This window comes from Notamacropus eugenii, chromosome 1, assembly GCF_028372415.1.
Source record: "Notamacropus eugenii isolate mMacEug1 chromosome 1, mMacEug1.pri_v2, whole genome shotgun sequence".
In the NCBI taxonomy this organism is placed as follows: Eukaryota; Metazoa; Chordata; class Mammalia; order Diprotodontia; family Macropodidae; genus Notamacropus; species Notamacropus eugenii.
In genome coordinates this window covers 152310549-152330159 of record NC_092872.1, presented here as the reverse complement: position 1 = coordinate 152330159, position 19611 = coordinate 152310549, and the positions used below count along the sequence as shown (strand labels likewise).

At 33.7% G+C, this 19611-nt stretch overlaps 1 protein-coding gene across 11 annotated transcripts in view; it reads left to right on the top strand.

The window, feature by feature from the left end:
• Positions 1-19611, top strand: part of TJP1 (tight junction protein 1) — a 278691-nt gene that overhangs the window by 231844 nt on the left and 27236 nt on the right. For all 11 annotated transcript variants that reach the window (XM_072616798.1, XM_072616792.1, XM_072616813.1 and 8 more), the window contains 6 exons: positions 594-697; positions 1451-1619; positions 1957-2101; positions 12859-13001; positions 14504-14609; positions 17729-17879. In XM_072616798.1, the coding sequence (XP_072472899.1) occupies positions 594-697; positions 1451-1619; positions 1957-2101; positions 12859-13001; positions 14504-14609; positions 17729-17879 (818 nt within the window). The remainder of the gene's footprint in view (positions 1-593; positions 698-1450; positions 1620-1956; positions 2102-12858; positions 13002-14503; positions 14610-17728; positions 17880-19611) is intronic.

The following is a 19611-nucleotide window of genomic DNA, read 5'->3' as shown; positions in this document are numbered from 1 at the left end:
CCTATTGGCATATATGCACGCATGTATGTATGTGTATGTCTATATGTTATGTGGGCATATTATATGTGTGTATGCATATATATTGTATATGACTGAGGAGTTTTCTTGTTAATTTCAACCTGATTTTGTTCCTAGATTGTCTTTGCAACAGCTAAGAGATCAGAATCCTTAGAATTAAATATCCTTGTTTGTGATACAAGTTACTCTTCCAGTTCTTCCTTAAACATGACCCGTTTTCCTTTTTTAATTTGACTATAATTGTTCATGTTAGTATCTGCCTTGAAAATAAATGTGTTCTTAGAGAAATAGCACAATTGTCACTGTATTATTAGGAAGTAAACTGCTTTTTCATTACATTTTTACTTTGATCTTCACATGGTAGGAAAAAAGCTTGGTTCCAGCAGTTTTAATTTGAAGCACTTTTTGCTTTCCAGCTCTAAGGAATTTCTTTGTTCTCTTTTGCAAAGTATATTAACTATTTTAAAAACTCATTTACGCTGTTCAAACCTATCCTTAGGCTATTGCTGTTGATGTCATAATTCAAAGTATTGAGAAACGTTTTATACTAAGATTATTTCATTGTTTAATTACAGAATATGGACTTCGTTTGGCCAGTCATATATTTGTAAAAGAAATATCACAAGACAGTTTGGCAGCAAGAGATGGCAATATCCAAGAAGGTGATGTTGTATTGAAGGTATAGTCATATTCTGAAATTTCTTTGGATTAAGGTGTCAGATTGTTTTTATTATTCTAAATTTTTGGTTGTTTTGATCGAGACAGTTTACCTAGAAGCTTAAGATTAAATTAAGTCTAATGGGAAGAAATAGAGAAATTGCCATCTGTCTTATCTTAGTGCTAGTTGCTAAAAGATCTTAGTGTACTAAAGCAGTTACGTTGCCACACAATTATGTTAGCACATATGACTGTTTGGGAAGCCCTTGCCTTCATTTTCCTATAACAGTTGTTTCAGTTGATTGAGCTGAGGAGTTGTGATTTCTGTACTTAGAAAATTGGAGTTTATGGTTTTTTAAAAATAATAAGTTTTTATTGATGTATTTGTTTCTTACATTCTCGTAGTGATCCCAAGTATCACTCCCCCTTTTCCTCCTAGAGATCCTTTTTTTGTTTGATTTTAAGTGATAGAAAGCTTTAGGCTGTGGCATAGTCTTTGCGGGGGGAGGGTGAATAAAAGAGAGAGGACACAGGAATTACAGGAATATTAATTGGTTTATATCTGATTTAATGGCAGCAGATCAGCCAAGATTTTGCTGTTTTAAGGTAGATGATAATTTGATAAACTGAAAACTTTAAATAGACATAACTCTGCTTGTTATGGTAAAGAAAGAGTAATTTGCATTGTTTTTGATAGTTTGATAAGAGGTTCCAATTATTGGATATGGATTTGTTCATCACTCATTTCCAATACACAGCCTCTGTTCTATTGTAGATAAATGGCACTGTGACAGAAAATATGTCATTGACAGATGCAAAGACATTAATAGAACGGTCCAAAGGCAAATTGAAAATGGTAGTACAGAGAGATGAGCGAGCTACACTTTTGAATGTCCCTGATCTTTCTGACAGTATTCACTCTGCTAATGCATCTGAAAGAGATGGTAAGTGTAAATATGTCCTGGATTTTTCTTTTTAAGTGAAAGTCAATCTGCTTTATATTTTCTTGGTTTAGAGTGAAAGTTTGGAACAAAATTATGATTTCTTATGAAATCAAACATCTTTGGTATCTACTTATTGCCATTATTTAAAATAAACCAGTTAAACATTTAATGTATTTCAGACCATTCATTTATTCCTTGATTGTTAAAAATAAACATATAAAATGAATTACTTTAAAAAATGTGTATATCTATATTCAGATATTTCCATTATTAGTAAGGGATGCTATTATTTTATTGCAGTCATTTCATGGAACAAAAACCAACTTTTATTTAACAGACATTTCAGAAATTCAGTCGCTGGCATCAGACCATTCCAATCGATCACATGACAGGCCCCGCCGCAGCCGTTCACGATCTCCTGACCAGAGATCAGAACCTTCAGATCATTCCAGGCATTCTCCACAACAGCCCAGCAATGGCAGGTGATGACATAGTTGTGTGTTTTGATTTAAAACAAACTGTTAGTGGCATTATACATATGGCTGTTCATTTTTATTTACACATGTGGTATAGAAAGTTTAAAATTTTCCTTTTGGGGCTAGTTGTATTTTAAATATTTTCTCTTATTTTTTACATGTAATGTTTTTTTAAAAAAAAATTAGTTTTAAAAATTAGTTCAAGTATTTTAAGTCAATTAAGAATTACTACTGTAAAAATTCAGAGTGAAGAGAGAGTAATTGTGATGTTGAGGGTGGCATCTAGGTTGATTGCTTTGAGAGTTTAGGTGGCTTGAAAGGATGGAGCTCTCAGTAATAAGGAAGTTTGAAAGGGGAGTGTGTTGTGAGAGGGGGAGATTATGAGTTTAGTTTTGGATATGATGAGTTTACATGTCTATTGGACATTCAGTTTGAGATTGGAGATTCTAGTCTAGAAGTTAGGAGAGAGATTAGGCCCAGTCAGATAAGTAGATTTGTAATAGCACCAGACATTCTATTCAGCATATACTGTAGGTATTATGTAAATATTTGTTGAAATAAATGCTGTAGGCCTATTACAAAGATATTAATTTGTGAATTGATGGTAGTACTTCCTGTACTTACTGGATTATCCCAGTATCTAAAATCCATTGATGATTTGTTTTATTATTTTTGTGTGCGTATAATTTTTCTTAAAGACTCTAGAGTATAGGACTGTGTTCTCTATACTTTCACTAGAAAATCTACCTCATAAAGTGTTCTTTTTTAAAACACAGGGAAATGGTATAACATATTAGTCTATGCCTGGTTTCTGCCATACTGCTTTCCAGTTTTCCCAACAATTTTTACCAAATAATGAATTCTTATCCCAAAATCTTTAGTCTTTATATTTATCAAATAAAAGGTTATTATGTTTTATTTACTGCTGTAAATTATATGTCTACTGTATTCCATTAATCTACCTTTCTTTTTCTTAGCTGGTGTCAGATAGTTTTGATAATTATTGTCTTATAATAAAGTTTAAGATCTGGTACTGCTAAAGCTCCTTCCTTTACATTTTTTCACTATTTCTTTTGATATTCTTGATAAGCAGAGCAAAATGGATATATGACTTTGATCTCAAGAGATGTTACAAGAAAATTAAAAGACCTTGGAACATGTTACTTACCAGACTTATGGACAGGTGAACACTTTGTAAATGAAAAAGATATAGAAAGGAAAGTTAGGTGTAAAATGGATAATTTCAGTTATCTTAAATTTTTTTTGTGCAAATAAAACAAATATAGCTAATATCAGAAGGAAAACAGAAAATTGGGGGGAAATATTTTAGACAATTTATCAGATAAAAGTCATATCAGAAATATATAAAGAACTTTGTCAAATCTATGAGTACAAGTCATTCTCCAATTGATAAATGGTCAAGGATTTATGAATAGGCAGTTTTCCAATGAAGAAACCAAAACCGTTTATAGTCATATGAAAAAATGCTCTAAATTATTATTGATTAGAGAATTGCAAATTAAAACAACCTTGACATACGATTTTACTAAAGTAAAGTGACTAAAACGATTGAAGGGAAAAGTGACAAATGTTGGAAGGGATGTGGAGAGATTGGGACACTAATTCATTGTTGGTAGAATTGTGATCTAACCATTTTGGAGAGCAATCTGGTATTATTCCCAAAGAATTATTAAATTACCTGTATACCCATCAGTGCCACTACTTTGTCTATTTCCAAAGATGTTTCGGGAAGAAGGAAAAGAATCTCTATGTTCTAAAATGTTTGTAACACCTCTCTTTGTGGTGGCAAAGAATTGGAAATTGCAGGGATGCCCATCGATTGGGGAACGGCTGAAAAAGTTGTGGTATATGATTGTGATGGAATAATCCTGTGCTGTAAGAAATGATGAGCTCAGTGACCTTAGAAAAACGTGGAAAGACTTGCACAAAATAAGGAAGACCTAAATGAGCAGAACCATGTGAACATTGAACAGTAACAGCAATATTGTTCTGACTATTATAAATACTCAAATTAACAGTTAAGGATGTATGAAGAAAGACACTGTCTACATCCAGAGAAAAAACTGACAAGTAGAAGCATGTTTAAAATAGTTTTATTTATACATATAAAGTATCTATTTGAGTCTAATGGTCGCCATCTCCAGGGCATTGGGAGGGAGTGGGAGGGAACAAAAAAGAAATTTACAAGACAGTTTTGTTATATATTTGAAGCAATAGCAAGTTGTGTATGGTAGATTTCCAGTTTCATATGCAATCATCTTTTTTATTGTACTGTGTTATGAAAATGTTTGCTTTATTCCACAAATTAAAAAAAGAAACACAGGGAAAGCTTAGTTTCAGGTTTCTCAGTATGAATATACTGTAAATCCTCCTGTTGAAAACATTTAATCCTTAAGAGAAACGAGGGTTTACAGCACAGTGGAAATATGTCCCTCCATATAATGGTGTCACAACTTTTTTTTGGATGCTTTTCTCCCATCAGTGTAATTTTTTAATAACTCTCCTTCCCAGTAAAACGTTCCTTTGTAACTAAGTAGTACAATTCATTATTTAAAACAAAAAGACAGCATTGATTGTCCCTAGTCCAGTACTCACTTACATTTCCAGTCTTAACATCATATTATTCTCCTTCATTCCCTGTGTTCTAGACAAATTGATTTTCTAGCTGTTTCCTGTATTTCATATTCCCATATTCTGTGGTTTTGTAATATTGACTTATCCTTTCTGGAATGTTCTACCTCTTTACTTTCACTTAGTGTAAAAACTATCATTTCCTTTAGTCAGCTCAGCTTTACCCTCAGCCTCCTCCCACCAGACTGTTCTTGATCTTTTCCATTCTGTTCCTCTTTATTTTGTTTCTTACTAAAGTTATTTCCTAACTACTTTTCATTCCAAATAAATATGTATTTTATTCACTTGTTATCCTCCAGTAGAATATTATCTTAAGCACAGGGACTCATTCAATTTTGTCCTTGTATTCCTAGCACCTAGTATCAATTGTGGCCGCAGTGTTGCTCATTGGATAGCTAGCCCTGGAATCAGAAAAGCCTGAATTCAAATTCTGCCTTAGACACTTAATAACTATGTAACCCATGGTAAATCATGTAACCTCTGCCTGTTTCCTTATCAGTCAAATGAGCACAGTAATAGTATCTACTTCCCAAGCTCGTTAAATGAGATATTTGTAAAGTGCTTTGCAAACCTTCCAATGCTATGGAAATGTTATATTGTTATTATTACTATTACAACTTTGACTGCAGCTATTACAAAATTAGTGTCTATATGCACCAGTTTTATTCATTATTGATTCTCAGGGATTGTTGATAAAATATATGTCCTTAGAAGGGGGTGAAATAGGTGTAGGATGAATGAAGCATCTACACAATACACATACGGGCTGTCAGACATTCAGTTCATCTAATACTTCACCAGTTTTCTGGGTGTGAAGTATAATTTTAAACCCAGACTGTTTTCATTTAAATTTTCCTTAGAGATTTGGCTCATTATTTTCCCATATTTGATCATCTTCATTTCTTATGTGAAAAACTGTTCATATCCATTTGACCACTTATCTGTCAAAGGCTTTTAAAGTCTTAACAGTTAGATGGGTTTTTCTTTTGTGGAGGTTACTGCAAGGATCATGGCAGATATTTACACAAAAAGGTATTATACAAGATCTAACATGAAAGGGACAACGGGGGGGAAAATCACTTTCTATGGAAGAAGTGGCCTCTGAGCTGGATCTGGAAGTAAAATCAAACTTTTAGCAAATGAAAATGAAGCATTGACTATGTTTCAGATATTGGGGACAGCGTGCATGAAATATAGAGAATGCAGGACCATTAAGGAGAGGCTTGTAGTCTAGTTTAGCAAGAATGCATTGTATATGAAGGGGTGCATGACATGGTCACACCTATGAATTATTAAAATTAACTTGGCAGTTATAAGTGTGGGTAAGAACTTAGGAGACTTACATGTAAAGTTGCTGCATTTAAGTAATTAAGAGCTCGTTATAACCAAACTGGGGATAGTTGTACTATGAGAATGATAATGGAAATAGAGTTGAAATGATTGGGCAGCTTACTGGTTATAAGTGACGAAAGGAAGACAGAAGAATAAAAGATGATTCCATTCTCATCTGAATCCTGACTTTTCTTCTGCTTTTATTTGAATGTTTTTAGAACCAGAACATGGTGGTGGTGTTTGCAGCAAAAACAGCAGTCCTAGTAATAGCAGTTATGTAGTGCTTGAAATTAATTGTAACTAATGTTAATTATATAAATACCACACACACACACACACACACACACACACACACACACACACACGAAAGGTACTGTATAGGTCACCTGATCCAGCCACTGTAGGTTATAGGTGTGGAGTGGGGAGGGGTAGTGCGTGTGAAACAACTGATTAGAGAGGCCAAGTGACTCACCTGTGGTGACATGTCCAGCAACGTCAGACTTCAGTTCCAGGTCCCTCAGGCTTTCAGGCTTTCAATAGCTAGGTGTTTCTTATAGAGGAGTAGGGTCTCTGGGTGTCAGTTTTCTCATGTGTAAATAAAAAGCAATGTATTAGTTTGAAGACTCCTTCTAGTGCTACATCTGTGATGCTGCAGTGGAGTGTACATGCACACACACACACACACACACACACACACACACACACAGCACCCCCCCACATACCCCCAGGGGGGAAAAAGTTTTATTTGTCCTTGTTTTTTATATTATAACAATTTTCCCATGTCCCTCATCTTCCTCCCCAAAGACAGTTATCATCTATATAACAAATAGTATTTTTTAAAGTCAAAAGAAAGGGGGGAATATAAATAAATAAATAAAGCCTTACTATTTATTTAACAAAAGTAACAACCTAGCAACTAGGTGTTGCAGTGGATAGAACTCCAGGCCTAGAATCAGGAAGACCTGAATTCAAATATGGCCTCAGACACTTAGTAGCTGTGTGACCCTGGGTAAGTCACTTAACCCTGTTTGCTTCAGTTTGCTCATCTATAAAATGAGCTGGGGAAGGAAATGTCAAACTGCCATGAAGAGTAGGATGCTACTGAACAGAGGAAGGGAAGCTAATTAGACTGAAGGAAATTCATGAATTAAATAATTTATTTTTAATTTCGATATGATTGGTTTTCTTTATAATCTTACTATGTATATTTTATACATTTAAAATTTTTTTTAAAAATAGGTCCATGACAAAAAAATTAGGAACCCCTTAACTTTTGTGAGGTCCCTTCTAAACTCCAAATATATCATCCTATTTTGGCTGTTTTCCAGCTGCTTTCCTTTTCCTTCTTGCTTTTCTCTCGTTGCTAGTTTCTGCTTTCTGTGCTCCTTTCATTGTCTGAGCAGGTGAAGGTTGTTTGTGAGCCTTTCTCTACCTTGTGTTGTCCATTTGCATTTTTTACATTTCTCAGGAGACATTTACAACTACAAATACATTTCTCTTATATGGCCATAAAGAAAGTAACCTTTGGAATCTTCCTTTTCAATGTTTTGTATTATTTGGGGCAGCTAGGTGGCACTGGATAGAGAGCCAGGTCTCAAGCAAGGAAGATAGGAGTACAGATCCAACTTCACACACTTTATTAGCTGTGATGCTGGGCAAGTTGCCTGCCCGTTCACTGTCTGCTTCAGTTTACTCATGTATAAAATAGAAATTTTGTCAAATGCCATAGCAATAGTCTGCCACATAATAGTCACTTTAATAAATATTTGTTTCCTTCCTGCCTGCTTTCTTGTGTTCCTGCTTTCCCTTAGGCCTCACTTTAGTTATCCTGGGAGGCTGGTTAAACAATCTTTAAATGTCTTTAAATGACCTATTTGGAAATTAATAATAGACTTGTACTTAGAATTTGTTTTATGGTAGGAATAATTACTTATGTTTCTGTGTGTCCTATACATTTTAAATATGAGTCTTTAATGAGTAAATAAGTCTGATTTTCATTTACCAATTCATTTTTTTAGATTTAAGGATCCTAAAGTTCTCTAAGTATGCTTTCAGAGGGCTTGAATTTGATAAATACTTGAAATATTCTACCTTTTAATACTGTTTACATTACTCATCTGAAGTCTTAAGTTTTCTTAACAGAATTAAAATTTAGTTGGCTCCAGTACCTCTTGAATTTAGTTGAATTAGCACTAATGAAGTGTGTTGTTTGGAGAATGTTGCATGACATTAATATTGAATTACTAAAACGTGAGATGATAGCTTAAATTGGATGCTAAGCAAAATTGAGATAATATTTTTCTGAGGAATGAACTGTAATTTTGCAAAACTGTGCTGACTGAAGTATGCAGGTCTTAATACCATGGCTAAATATGAAATATATTCCATCTGCTTAAAGAACTTAGAAAATCTTTGGTGGCTTAAAAGACTTGAACTGTGTTTACTTACTCTTTTCCCACGTAGGTAATTGTAGAGAACTATGCTCCAAATAACGTTTTTGAGTTGACAGTCTCTCTTTTTCAGAAAATCTTTCTTCACAGGTAGATCCTTTTTTTCTCCCAGCTTGAGCTATTACATTAATAATTATTACTACCCACTGAAAAGTTCATTTCAGCATTTCAGAATGTTGGGAAATTACTTCAAAATAAGTAATTTTTGATGAAGTTTTCATTCTTGTTCCTATTAGCTGATTTAATTCAATAGCTTTTTAAAATTATTTAGAAGCAACATGATAAAATAGATCGAGAACCAGCCCCTGAAGTTTCAGGACAACTTGGTTCGAGGTTCACCTGACACGTACTGGCTTTATTACCTTGGACAAGGCATTTAAAATCTCTTCAATTCCCTAGGCAGCTTTCTAAGACTGTAAGTTATAGAGTTGATACTGATGTGTATTATTAGAAGGCTTTTCTTTATCCTGACTTAATGGAAAAACCAGGTGCATCAAGTAAATTTTTTTTTTAAACAATTTTATTATAATTTTTCTTTTGTGCAGATGTACTTTAAATACAAATAATTACAAGTAGATATTTTTGCTTTGAAATAAAGTTTTCTTTCTCCTATCTCTAGTATATTCATATGCACTGTGCCAGTTGACACAGTTTAGTCCTTAAAGGTATTCTTAAATTAATGTTTATTTATTTAAATTAATACCTTCAAGGTATACTTAAAGGTAGACTTTCTAGTTTAATAGAGGGAGTTTGCCATATCAGTGAAGTCATAGATCCTATATTTAAGGGTCTAAGATTTCTCCGTCAAAGCAGATCATAATCTTTTTTTTCCATCATAAAGCATCTTGATGATTTTTTTGAGGCCAAAAAAATCCCATCATTTCATGGCTAACTTTTTGGTTGTAAACTTTTTCTGAGTTCAGTTGCCAAGTCATATTCAGCTTTTGTAGCTTCTTGGATAGAACATGCGCTCTGTAGGCATAGCCTTCAGCATCCATGGGACCTCTGTTCCTGCTGAAGTATAATTTAATATTATTATTTTAATAGTATAATTCTGAAAGAAAATTTTGTTGCCTTTACATGGATTTTATTTATACTTGAATTTAAGATTTTTGTCAACCTCTAAATTTGGTACTGAGCCCTTAAGTCTAAAAAAAGTTGAAATTTAGTAGGTTTCTTAGATATATTTGTTATAGAACTTTGGGGCTCTCCTTTTTGCCCATTTCATATTATAGTTCTTTATATACATGTCTGAATCCTCCCATAAAGTTATAAATTTCTTGAGGGCAAGGCCTACATTTTAACTTTTGAACAGCATTGGGTGCTAAAGTTCATTTGAGGTACATATGAGAATTTTGGGAATTACATTTCTAGCTTTTAGCCATATTTGTTCCTTGGTTTTGACCTCTTGATTTTTAACTTTGTGAAAGATGGGAGTGACCAGGAAATAGGATGTGGGTTAGGCATTTCATCACGTGATTAAATTTGGCTTTATGGTTTCTTTCTGCATTGCAAATATGACTAATAACAAGTGCAACTGGTTTTTTGGGTGTTGAATTGGTAGCTTGCTGGGTTTTCTGGTAAAGAAGTCTTTTAATCTTCAGAGGTAATGTTCAGTTTATTTGGTGAAATTAACATTTTTCTAATTCTTAGAGTAGCATCATACATTAATTAGAGCAAATTTAGAGGTTAATATATGCGAAATAATCAGTCAATAACTAGATATTTGTTGCATGCCTACTATTTACTAAGCATTGTGAGGACAAGATTCATCTTGAATTTTACCTTTGGTCTAATGAGAATCTGTCTCTTGTTGGCCATCTAATCCATGGAAATGAGAACTAGTCATCATATTTGATGTAATTGAGTTAAAAGCACTTTATCCCAGTAGTGCTTTTTAACATTTTTCATTCTGTAGCACATTTGTAGGTTTGTAAATGTGCTGCTGCACATCAGGGAAAAGCAAGGGTCCCTACCTCCATTATTGAGCTTGAAGTGCCAGTATGACAGCCAGGTGGAGATGCCCAACAGATAGCTGCAAATAAAGGTATGTAGTTCATGAAAATGGTGGGGCTGGAGGCATAGATTTGGGTGTTTTCCCATAAAGGAGACAGGTGAAGCTCTAGGTAGATGGGATTACCAAGAGAGAGTATGTATGGAGAGAGAAGAGGGTGGAATGAGAAAGGAGCCCAGTGAAGGAACCAAGCAAAAGAGACAAGAGAAGTGAAAATCAGAGAGGTAAGAAGACTAAGGATTTTATCCAATTAGAGCAGCCAAGAAGGACTGGCCAGCAGTGTTATGAGCAGGAATGGGTCTTACTTTTTATATTGTGGACCTTTTCTTTGCAATCTGATGAAAGCTATGGTTCCCCCTTTCAGAATAATGTTTTTAATTTCACAAAATGAAATACATAGATCATAAAAGAGACCAGTTGTATTGAAATACAATTAAGTTTTTTTCCTAAGTTTGTGGGACAAAAATGTAAGAATCTTTGCTATAGGTAGACCATGGAGGAGGAGAACAAACTCAAACTAATTACTGAGGACCTTTGAATGAAGTTTTAGTAAAGTGCCAGCAAAATCACAAAGGGTTAGGATCTAGTGGAAAGGGGAAAAAGTGGAGGCACTGACTATAGATGACATTAGAAATTGGGAATCAGTATCTTTGTGGGGACAGGATAAAGGAGAAAGTTTAATCGCATGACCGTATTTCAAGGATCACATTGTTCAAGGTATTCGCTTCACCTATAGATTATAACCCATATGTGTATTATTGTCACAACTGAAAAAAATTTTCACATTTTGGCCAGGCTTTTCCAAAAAATTGTGTGGATTGGTCCCTAGAGCACCAGTAAGTTCAGATAAGGTATTTCTTTTTCCAAACCATAGTCCAAACCTTCTTAGCTTGGTGCAGGATTTGTCAGAGCTTGTACTTCATTTGAATAATTCTTAACTCAGCCGTCTTTATGCCATGTTGAAACCCTGGTGTGAGAAGATATTCATAGCAGTGTTTGAAATCGCTGTTGGCGTAAAATGTTTCTTTAAATTGATGTCACTTAAAGCATAATGTAATGGCTCCATCTTGTTTCTGGTAATGGAAGTGCACTAAAAATGTAATAACATTTTAGTATAGTTAGGAAGCAGTGGAAGGTGAATTTTGAATATACCTACTTGATTTTATTTCTAGGGTTAAAGAGATAAAGTGAGGAGCAATTCTGTTCTGAAGATTTTATATACATACATATATACTCAAATATATACATGTATATAGTGCCCATATGACAGCCAGGTAGGGATGTCCAACAGATAATGAAGGTATTCATTAAAATGGTCAGAGAGATAGTAACATATCTGTAGAGATATCCAAAGCTTTAGATATTTTTGTTTGTATATACATTTGTATGCATGCATGTATGTAGTATCAGGTAACAGTGAAAACTTTAATTGCACACTAAAAGGTTTGATGTATATAATAAAAACTGTGCTATTTTTGAGAACATTTATATTAAAATGAGAGTAAATGAGTCACGAAGACAGGTGTTAGAACAGTGTTATTTGTTAACATTCTTATTTTAGGTATAAGATACTTTTAAGTTTAAACAAAAGGATATAACTCAGAGTATTTTTGCCATTTTTATTGTATTTGAAATAAAATAACTTTGTAGAAAGTGTTTTTTAAATTCCTGATTAATGATCATCTTTGCAGTAGAATTAAGAGTTATTAGTTTATGTAGAACTATTTTAATTGTTTCTCCCATATATGTTCTTAAAATAGCTCTTTCTTGTCTTTTAATTTGTCCTAAAAGGTTTCTGGACTTTTTTAGAAAGTGCATAGGAGGTTATATAGTTCTCTGTTTATTCTAAGATGTGCTTGTTTTACATAGGAGTTCATTATACTTTATATTTTTTAATGTTTAGGTTAATTGCATATGTGTTGAATTATATTTAGAATAATTACTTGGCTTCATAAACAGAAGAGCTTTGACCTTTAAGATTTAAAAGTAGCTCTGCTCTTGTTAGAGATAGGAGGCTGTGTCTTGGTTAAATTTTAATTTGTGATTTTGAAGCCATTTTAATATATGAAATTTTAAAAAGGACTATATACATCACAGATTATTGGGTAGATGTGCATATTCATCTATGAAAACTTTTATGGTATTTGTTACAGTTCTTTTTTTGATATGTTTCCTGATATTATATATTTAAAGTATGTTAGCAAAATTTATTTTCTGTGTTAGAGATTAGTGAAGGATAACTTCAATCCATATTTAGACTAAATGAACTATCTTTTTCTTCTTCTTTCTTGCTTTCTATTTAACAAAATATTTAGTCTCCGGAGCAGAGAAGAAGAGAGGAATTCCAAACCTGGAGCAGTCTCTACACCTGTAAAAAACACAGATGATCCCATGCCTACTAAAAGTGTGGAAGAAGCTGTAGTTGAAAGGAATGAAAAACAAACCCCTACTCTTCCAGGTAATCTTGGCAAAATATTAAATAAAGCAACACTACGCATGTAATTTGAAGAGTTTAAGCAAAAGGATGGATTAAGGTAAGTGGAAAGCATTTTAAAGCTGATGGTTATACTTTTGAGTATAAAAATGTCTGAGTTTTTAAATTTATAGGATAATTCTGGATATTTGTCAGATACCACTGCACAGAACAACTTTGCATATTCCAGTTTATCAAAATTTTTCATGAAATTCTAGATGTTTCAGTCTGTTGTCTCATGAGAGCCCTGGACAAATGCTATCACCTTACTAACATGGTTTATATGTCTTTTGATCTTTCTCTTTGAGAGCTTTCTTACACTGAAGAAATGGCAGAGAGTTACTTTCTACAAGCATTTACAGCCAAATTATCTTGATTAATTATGTAGATAGATTAATGATATCATATGAGAAATGATGGAGATATGCCTTATTTTGAAAAGAAATGGAATAGTGCCTTGTAGAGAGATGGATGAAGTAAGGTTTGTGATAAAATACCTTGGTAAATCTTGGATACGTATATAATGGGAAAGAAATCATCTCTCTTTAGCCCCTAAGTTGCTCTTCCTTTAGTTGTCCAGACTTCAACAAACCCCTCTCACATTTGATTAATCCAGATTTTTCTAGACCATTTTAAATATCAAAGTTAAATTAGTCTGATTGGTGTGACCCTCTTTAATCCCTAGTTTAAGAAGGTAAAGGAATTTTGTTTTACAAATGTTTTACCTATTTCCTTTATTATAATTTCATCCATGACACTGGGAATACTAAAAAGTGTCCGTGTGTCTGTGTCTGTGTGTCTGTGTCTGTGTCTGTGTGTGTGTCCATGTGTCTGTCTGTGTGTGTGTGTGTGTTTGTTAGAGAGAGAGAGTTAGAGAGCAAGCAAACAAAAGAATGTAACCCTGAGAGGTGAGAACACATTTCTGTAAAGTGATTTAATAGACATTGTTAGTAGTGTCTATTCCTTTCTCTTTATCTTCTATCTTAATTTGTCTTTCTCTGCCGTATATACTCTTCCCTAATATCCCTCTCTTCTAGAAAGATAAACTTTCCCCTTATTTTTCATTACTTACTTTTTAACTTTGCATGTCTGGTCTCTGGCAATATTAGATATGTGACCTCATGGAAAATAAAGAATGGGACTTTGAGAGAAGCAGGGCTTATCTGTTACACAGTCACTTGTGTATTCTTCTGCACCCTTTTTTCCTAGAGGAAAGACAGCACCTAGAGTTGTTCGATGCGACTGCCCTCAGTAGCTTTTGTGCTTCGGCAAACAGTGAAATTGACAAGCAGATGGTGTGTGTGGACCTTTGTTACATGGTTTCGGGAGCTGCTGCCATTCTTATAAACATATCTTCATTATTGTTAGGGTTTCCAACTTTATATTTATGTGGATGAATCTGGAGTTGATACTTGTTTTGTGTGCCTGTATTCGTATTGTATTCTTCAAGTAATGAATTCTCTACAACTTTAATTTTTCCTTGTTAGAGCCAAAACCTGTGTATGCTCAAGTTGGACAGCCAGATGTGGATTTACCTGTTAGTCCTTCTGATGGTCTTCTGCCCAATTCAACCCATGAAGATGGAATGCTTCGGTAATACGATTCTACAGTTTTGGTTTTAGAATGAGTACATTCGCTGTAACACATTATTCCAAATATTTTAGGATGCTATTAAATCACATAAAGCTATTTAGCACCCTGTTTTTACCATTCTTGTTTATATCTCAACCTTGATATACAACTCATTTGGATAAGGGAAGGTGACATACTCCCAGTTTGAGACTCACATACTTCTGTTTAACCCATTTTTTTTGTGGTTGAAATTGTAGAAAAGTTGTTTTCTCTCCTAACTTTGACTAACTCCTCTTATCCTAAAGTCATAACAATCTGTCATTCATCAGTTGTGTTCCTGAATAAGCCAGCAAATAATAAATTTTTATTTTTCTAGGCAGATCAGTAAAAGGTATATCAGATTTAAAAAAATAAATTTTTAAACAATGGTATAGTACACAAGAGGAAGAATAGTTGATTAACTTAAATTTGTATTAAGAACCAAACCACTTTTCCCCTTGATGTAAATGATACCATTTTCACTGTATCTTTCGGTTATCATGGTATAGTAAAGCTCTAATGATAGAATTCTGAAACAGCACCCTGCCTTAATATATAGAGTTGATGTAAGGCTGAGGTCAGGAAAATGAATGAGAGATTAGGAGGCCTCTTAACAATACCAGTAAGCAAATACTGAATGATTTGCACTTTGTGATTTTCTAGTGTTTAGCATGGTTTGAAGATTACAATTATTGTCTAGTCATTCATTGATCTTGTCTATTCATTCCCCCAATTTTGAGGATATGTAGTAAGCAGTCTCTAGAAATAGTATAGTTCAATGTTATATCATGTCATCATTCTAGATCAAAAACAAAAATAATGATAAAATTTGGAATTTCTACTGATTTATGAATTAGGTTGAAGAGTCTCCTGCATTTTTAGTCACAGAAATATAGCTATATTAGTGGATTCTTAGCCAGGAAAAATTTCTATAAGGTAATTGTTTTGAAGGGACAAGAAGGAACAGGCAGAATTGATTTGTCACCAGGTTTTTGTTCCACCTACAATGCAATATCTACTAAGACATTCAAGATGCATTATTATCAAGCATTAGATCAAGTGGCCAGAATATTTACATTTTCGTTAAACTCTTTGAACTGTTAGTTATCACGGTCACCACCACCACCACTAGTACTGCTCTTAAGATTTTGATGTAATCTTTGTTGGTAGTTAGAGAATCCTCAGTATTTTAAATTTTAAGATAACGACCCAACTTACTATAGTGGTCCAAGTTTTTATAAAGGTTTTTCCTCACAACATCTCTGGGAAAGTGGGTAGTACAAGTACCGATAGTCTCTTCTTTTTTTTTTTTTCTTTTCTTTTTTTGGTGCGGCTTAATCCCTAAAGTAGTACGGGTATTTTATAATTTTTTTTAACTTACTTTTCTCTAAGCTCCAGTTCCCTCCTTATTCCTCCTTTCCCTGGACTTCATTACTTAATCTTTTCAAAGTAGTCAAAGGCTTATTCAGACTGTCCAACGGCGTTCCCTTCTCTGTTATTTATGTCTGCCTTTCCTCCAGTTAACAGGAAAACAAATAGCTCTACTATTTTTTTAGTACCTGTACCTTTGATCCTATTTCCTCCAGGACTCTGCTCTTGAATTAAATGAATGTATCAGAAAGCATTTATTAAGCACAAACACTATACTAAGTACTGGCGATAGAAATAAAAAGAGAGACCTCCTCTCAAAGTGATCAACTTTCAATTGTATCAGACAGCACCTTTGTAGAGTTCAGCTGCAGGGCAGATGACATCTTTAAGGGGACAGTGATAGGACTTGTAGTAAAGCCATATAATGAAGTGTACTTCTTTGAATACACTGCCGGGTCAGATTATAGTTTTAGTGCTCAGTGGTCTGGAGAGCAGTAAGACCCAGAAGATATTAGGACACAAGTAGTTAGTTAACCAGTGAATTGCTTCTTTCTGGTTTGGATTCTGCCTTCACATTTGTACAGAAACTTCCCTTCTGGGCCACTAGTGACTCCCCAGTAACCAAATCTGGTCGCCTCTTTCGTGACTTTCTTACAGCATTTGATGCTGTGAAACACAGCTCCTTACAGACATTCTCTTCACTATTCAGTGTTACATTGTCCTAGCTTTTGACACTCCTTGTTCTGTTTCCTTTGCAAGTTCATTTTATTCTTCTTATACCCTTTAGGGTTCTGTCATTTTTCATCTTTAACGGATTTTACATTGTAACTATTTACCGACATAGCTTTAACCTCTGAGAGATAATTCTCAAATTTATTTTTCAAGGTTTGAGCAGCCCTATATTACCACGTATGAGTTGTTGTGGGTAATGGAGGGGTCTCTGATTTAGGGTTCAAAGGGAACTTTGAGTTGATTAAGTCTAACCTTTTCAGTGTGCAGAAGTGGAAACAGGGGCATATTAAATGCCCATGTAGCTCTTAAGGATCTCAGGCCAAATTTGAATGCAGATTTTCTGAATTCCCGAGCCCAGTACTCTATTCATTAATCCATGCTGCCTCTTATGAAGGATTGTGCCCATTTTCTTTAGTTGATCCTCAGATGTTTTTGATAGATCTGAAAAAAGTTACCTTTTACAGTATTCCCTTTTGATCAAGAATTTCAAGAATACTTGAAAAGCTATTTCATAGAAATTAGAGTTTGGGCTTTTTGCACCACACCCCAAAATTTGCACTACCTTTTTGCACCACACCCCAAAATAAATTCTTAAGGAGCGTGTTCTGAACAACTCATACACTTCTAATGTATTGTTGAATTTCTCTGCTGTAACCTCTTACTAAACTTTTAAGCCTTTATGTGTCTTAAACTTTTAGTTTCTCCATTGCCTAACATAAATGTTCCTCATACAGTAGTTAGTTAGTAAGATTTTGTTTAATTCACATTTATACTAAGAGCCTGTCATTATTTTTAGATTGGTTTATATTAAGTATGGGAAGAAAGTTATTAACTCTGAATTTGAACTATGAATCATTACATCTTATTAAGCAAATTGAAGATCATTGTGAAGTGTTAAAAATAAACCATCTCTTCTGATTGGATTTTAGTGTTTTTGTTGCCTTTTTCACATTAAGAATGACTCTTAAGAATTATACATTAAATTTCTAATTTTACAGGCCAAGCATGAAACTGGTCAAATTCAGAAAAGGAGACAGTGTGGGTTTACGTTTGGCTGGTGGTAATGATGTAGGAATCTTTGTAGCTGGAGTTCTGGAAGACAGTCCTGCTGCTAAAGAAGGCTTAGAAGAAGGTGACCAAATTCTCAGGGTATGTCAGTATATTAATTTCTGTAATTTTAAAGTTCTTTTAGAATTAGAAAGAAACATCAAATAGAGAAACCATTAGATTGTAACTTTCCTTGCCAGTCTCTTAAGCCAAATAGCAAAATGTTTACAAAGGAGAAGATACCTGCTAATACAGGACTTGTGCTGTGATAATATGGTAATACAACTTGATATTTTTGCATTAGCCAGTAGTTTTATGTTATTTGCTGGGTCAGAACTTGGACAAAAACTACCTAAAGGATAAATAAAGTTTGAACTTCTTAGCTTGGCTTGTAAACAAACCTATCTTTCTGCTCCTTCTATGACACAAGCAAACCCTTTCCTACAGTCACACTGAGATACTCACTGTCTCCTGATAATCCTTTCTATTTTTTTGTTTTCCTGCTTTTACTCATGTTGTTCCTCCTTCATCAGATGCTCTTCTCTTACCTATCAGGGTTCTAGTCACAGTTCAAGGTTTCTGAACTGGAATGGATCTTAGATAGTATATTCCAACTCCTTCATTTTATAGCAATATTTAGTGTCTGCTTGTTATTTGGTAATTAGTTATTAATTGCCTTGTGGCACATTTTGAATTGTTCCTCTCGTACCATTGTTTATTTAGTTGTGTGCATGCTAGGTGGTGGAATGGATAGTGTTCTGTAGTCAGAAAGACCTATTCAGATCCAGTCTCAAGATACACACTGTGTAGCCCCAAGGAAGTGTCAGCCTCCATTCCCTTACCTCCATTTCCCTTTTCCCTTAACTGGAAATAACAATAACATCACCTCCCAGAGTAGTTGTGAGGATCAAATGAGATCATATTTGTATTTGTAAAGTGCTTTGTAAACCTTAAAGCATTATACAAATGCTAGCTGTTATAATTGTTACTGTCATCATTATAATTTATAATATTATATAATTTATATAATATGATATTCACATATGATATTTATATATTTATATTATATATGTAACATTATATAATATAAATTATGTAATGTATTATAATATTATAATATTTTCTCCATAGTACTTTATAGTTGCTATGCCCTTAATAAATACTTTTTTGCTAAGATTTGAATTGCATCAACTGTAGCAGATGCATGATTCAAGAGGGTTGGATCATGAAAAAAATAATGCAGTTTTACAGGGTTTTTTTTAGAATCATAATTATTAATAATTTCTAAAAATGATTTCTCTTATTGATTGTGATTTTAAAAATGTTTTTCCGTGAATGCCTGGCATGATGGTTATATTGTTTTCAGTTTATCAGTCTTAGAGTATACTTCTTAATTTCTAAAAGATATGAAAATAAGCTCCCTATAAATTTAGTTAAATAGAAGGATTCGTTACTAACGGATCTCATAATGGAAAGTTAATATGAATGGATATGGAAGTGTTTTAAAGCATTGAACAAATCTAAATGTTTACGTTATTGATATCCTGCTACAGGAGAAGTACCGTTACCTCTGTTTTCATTCAAAATACCTCTTTTCATTCCTTTTCTATTCTGTTTTATTAGAATAGCATAGTATAATGATTTTCTTATGCATTTATCCTCAGTCAGTTTTCGAAGAAGGGGCCTTCTGAAGATAGATGTTGTTTTTTAGAAAAGAAGCGTTTAGTTGCTAGTTGTTTTTAGAAGTGGGAAGTTTTTCTACCTTTCTTTAGAAAAGGGAGATCTTGCATTGTGATTTTGAGGTTTAATTAGGCCTACCTTTTTATTTGAGGAT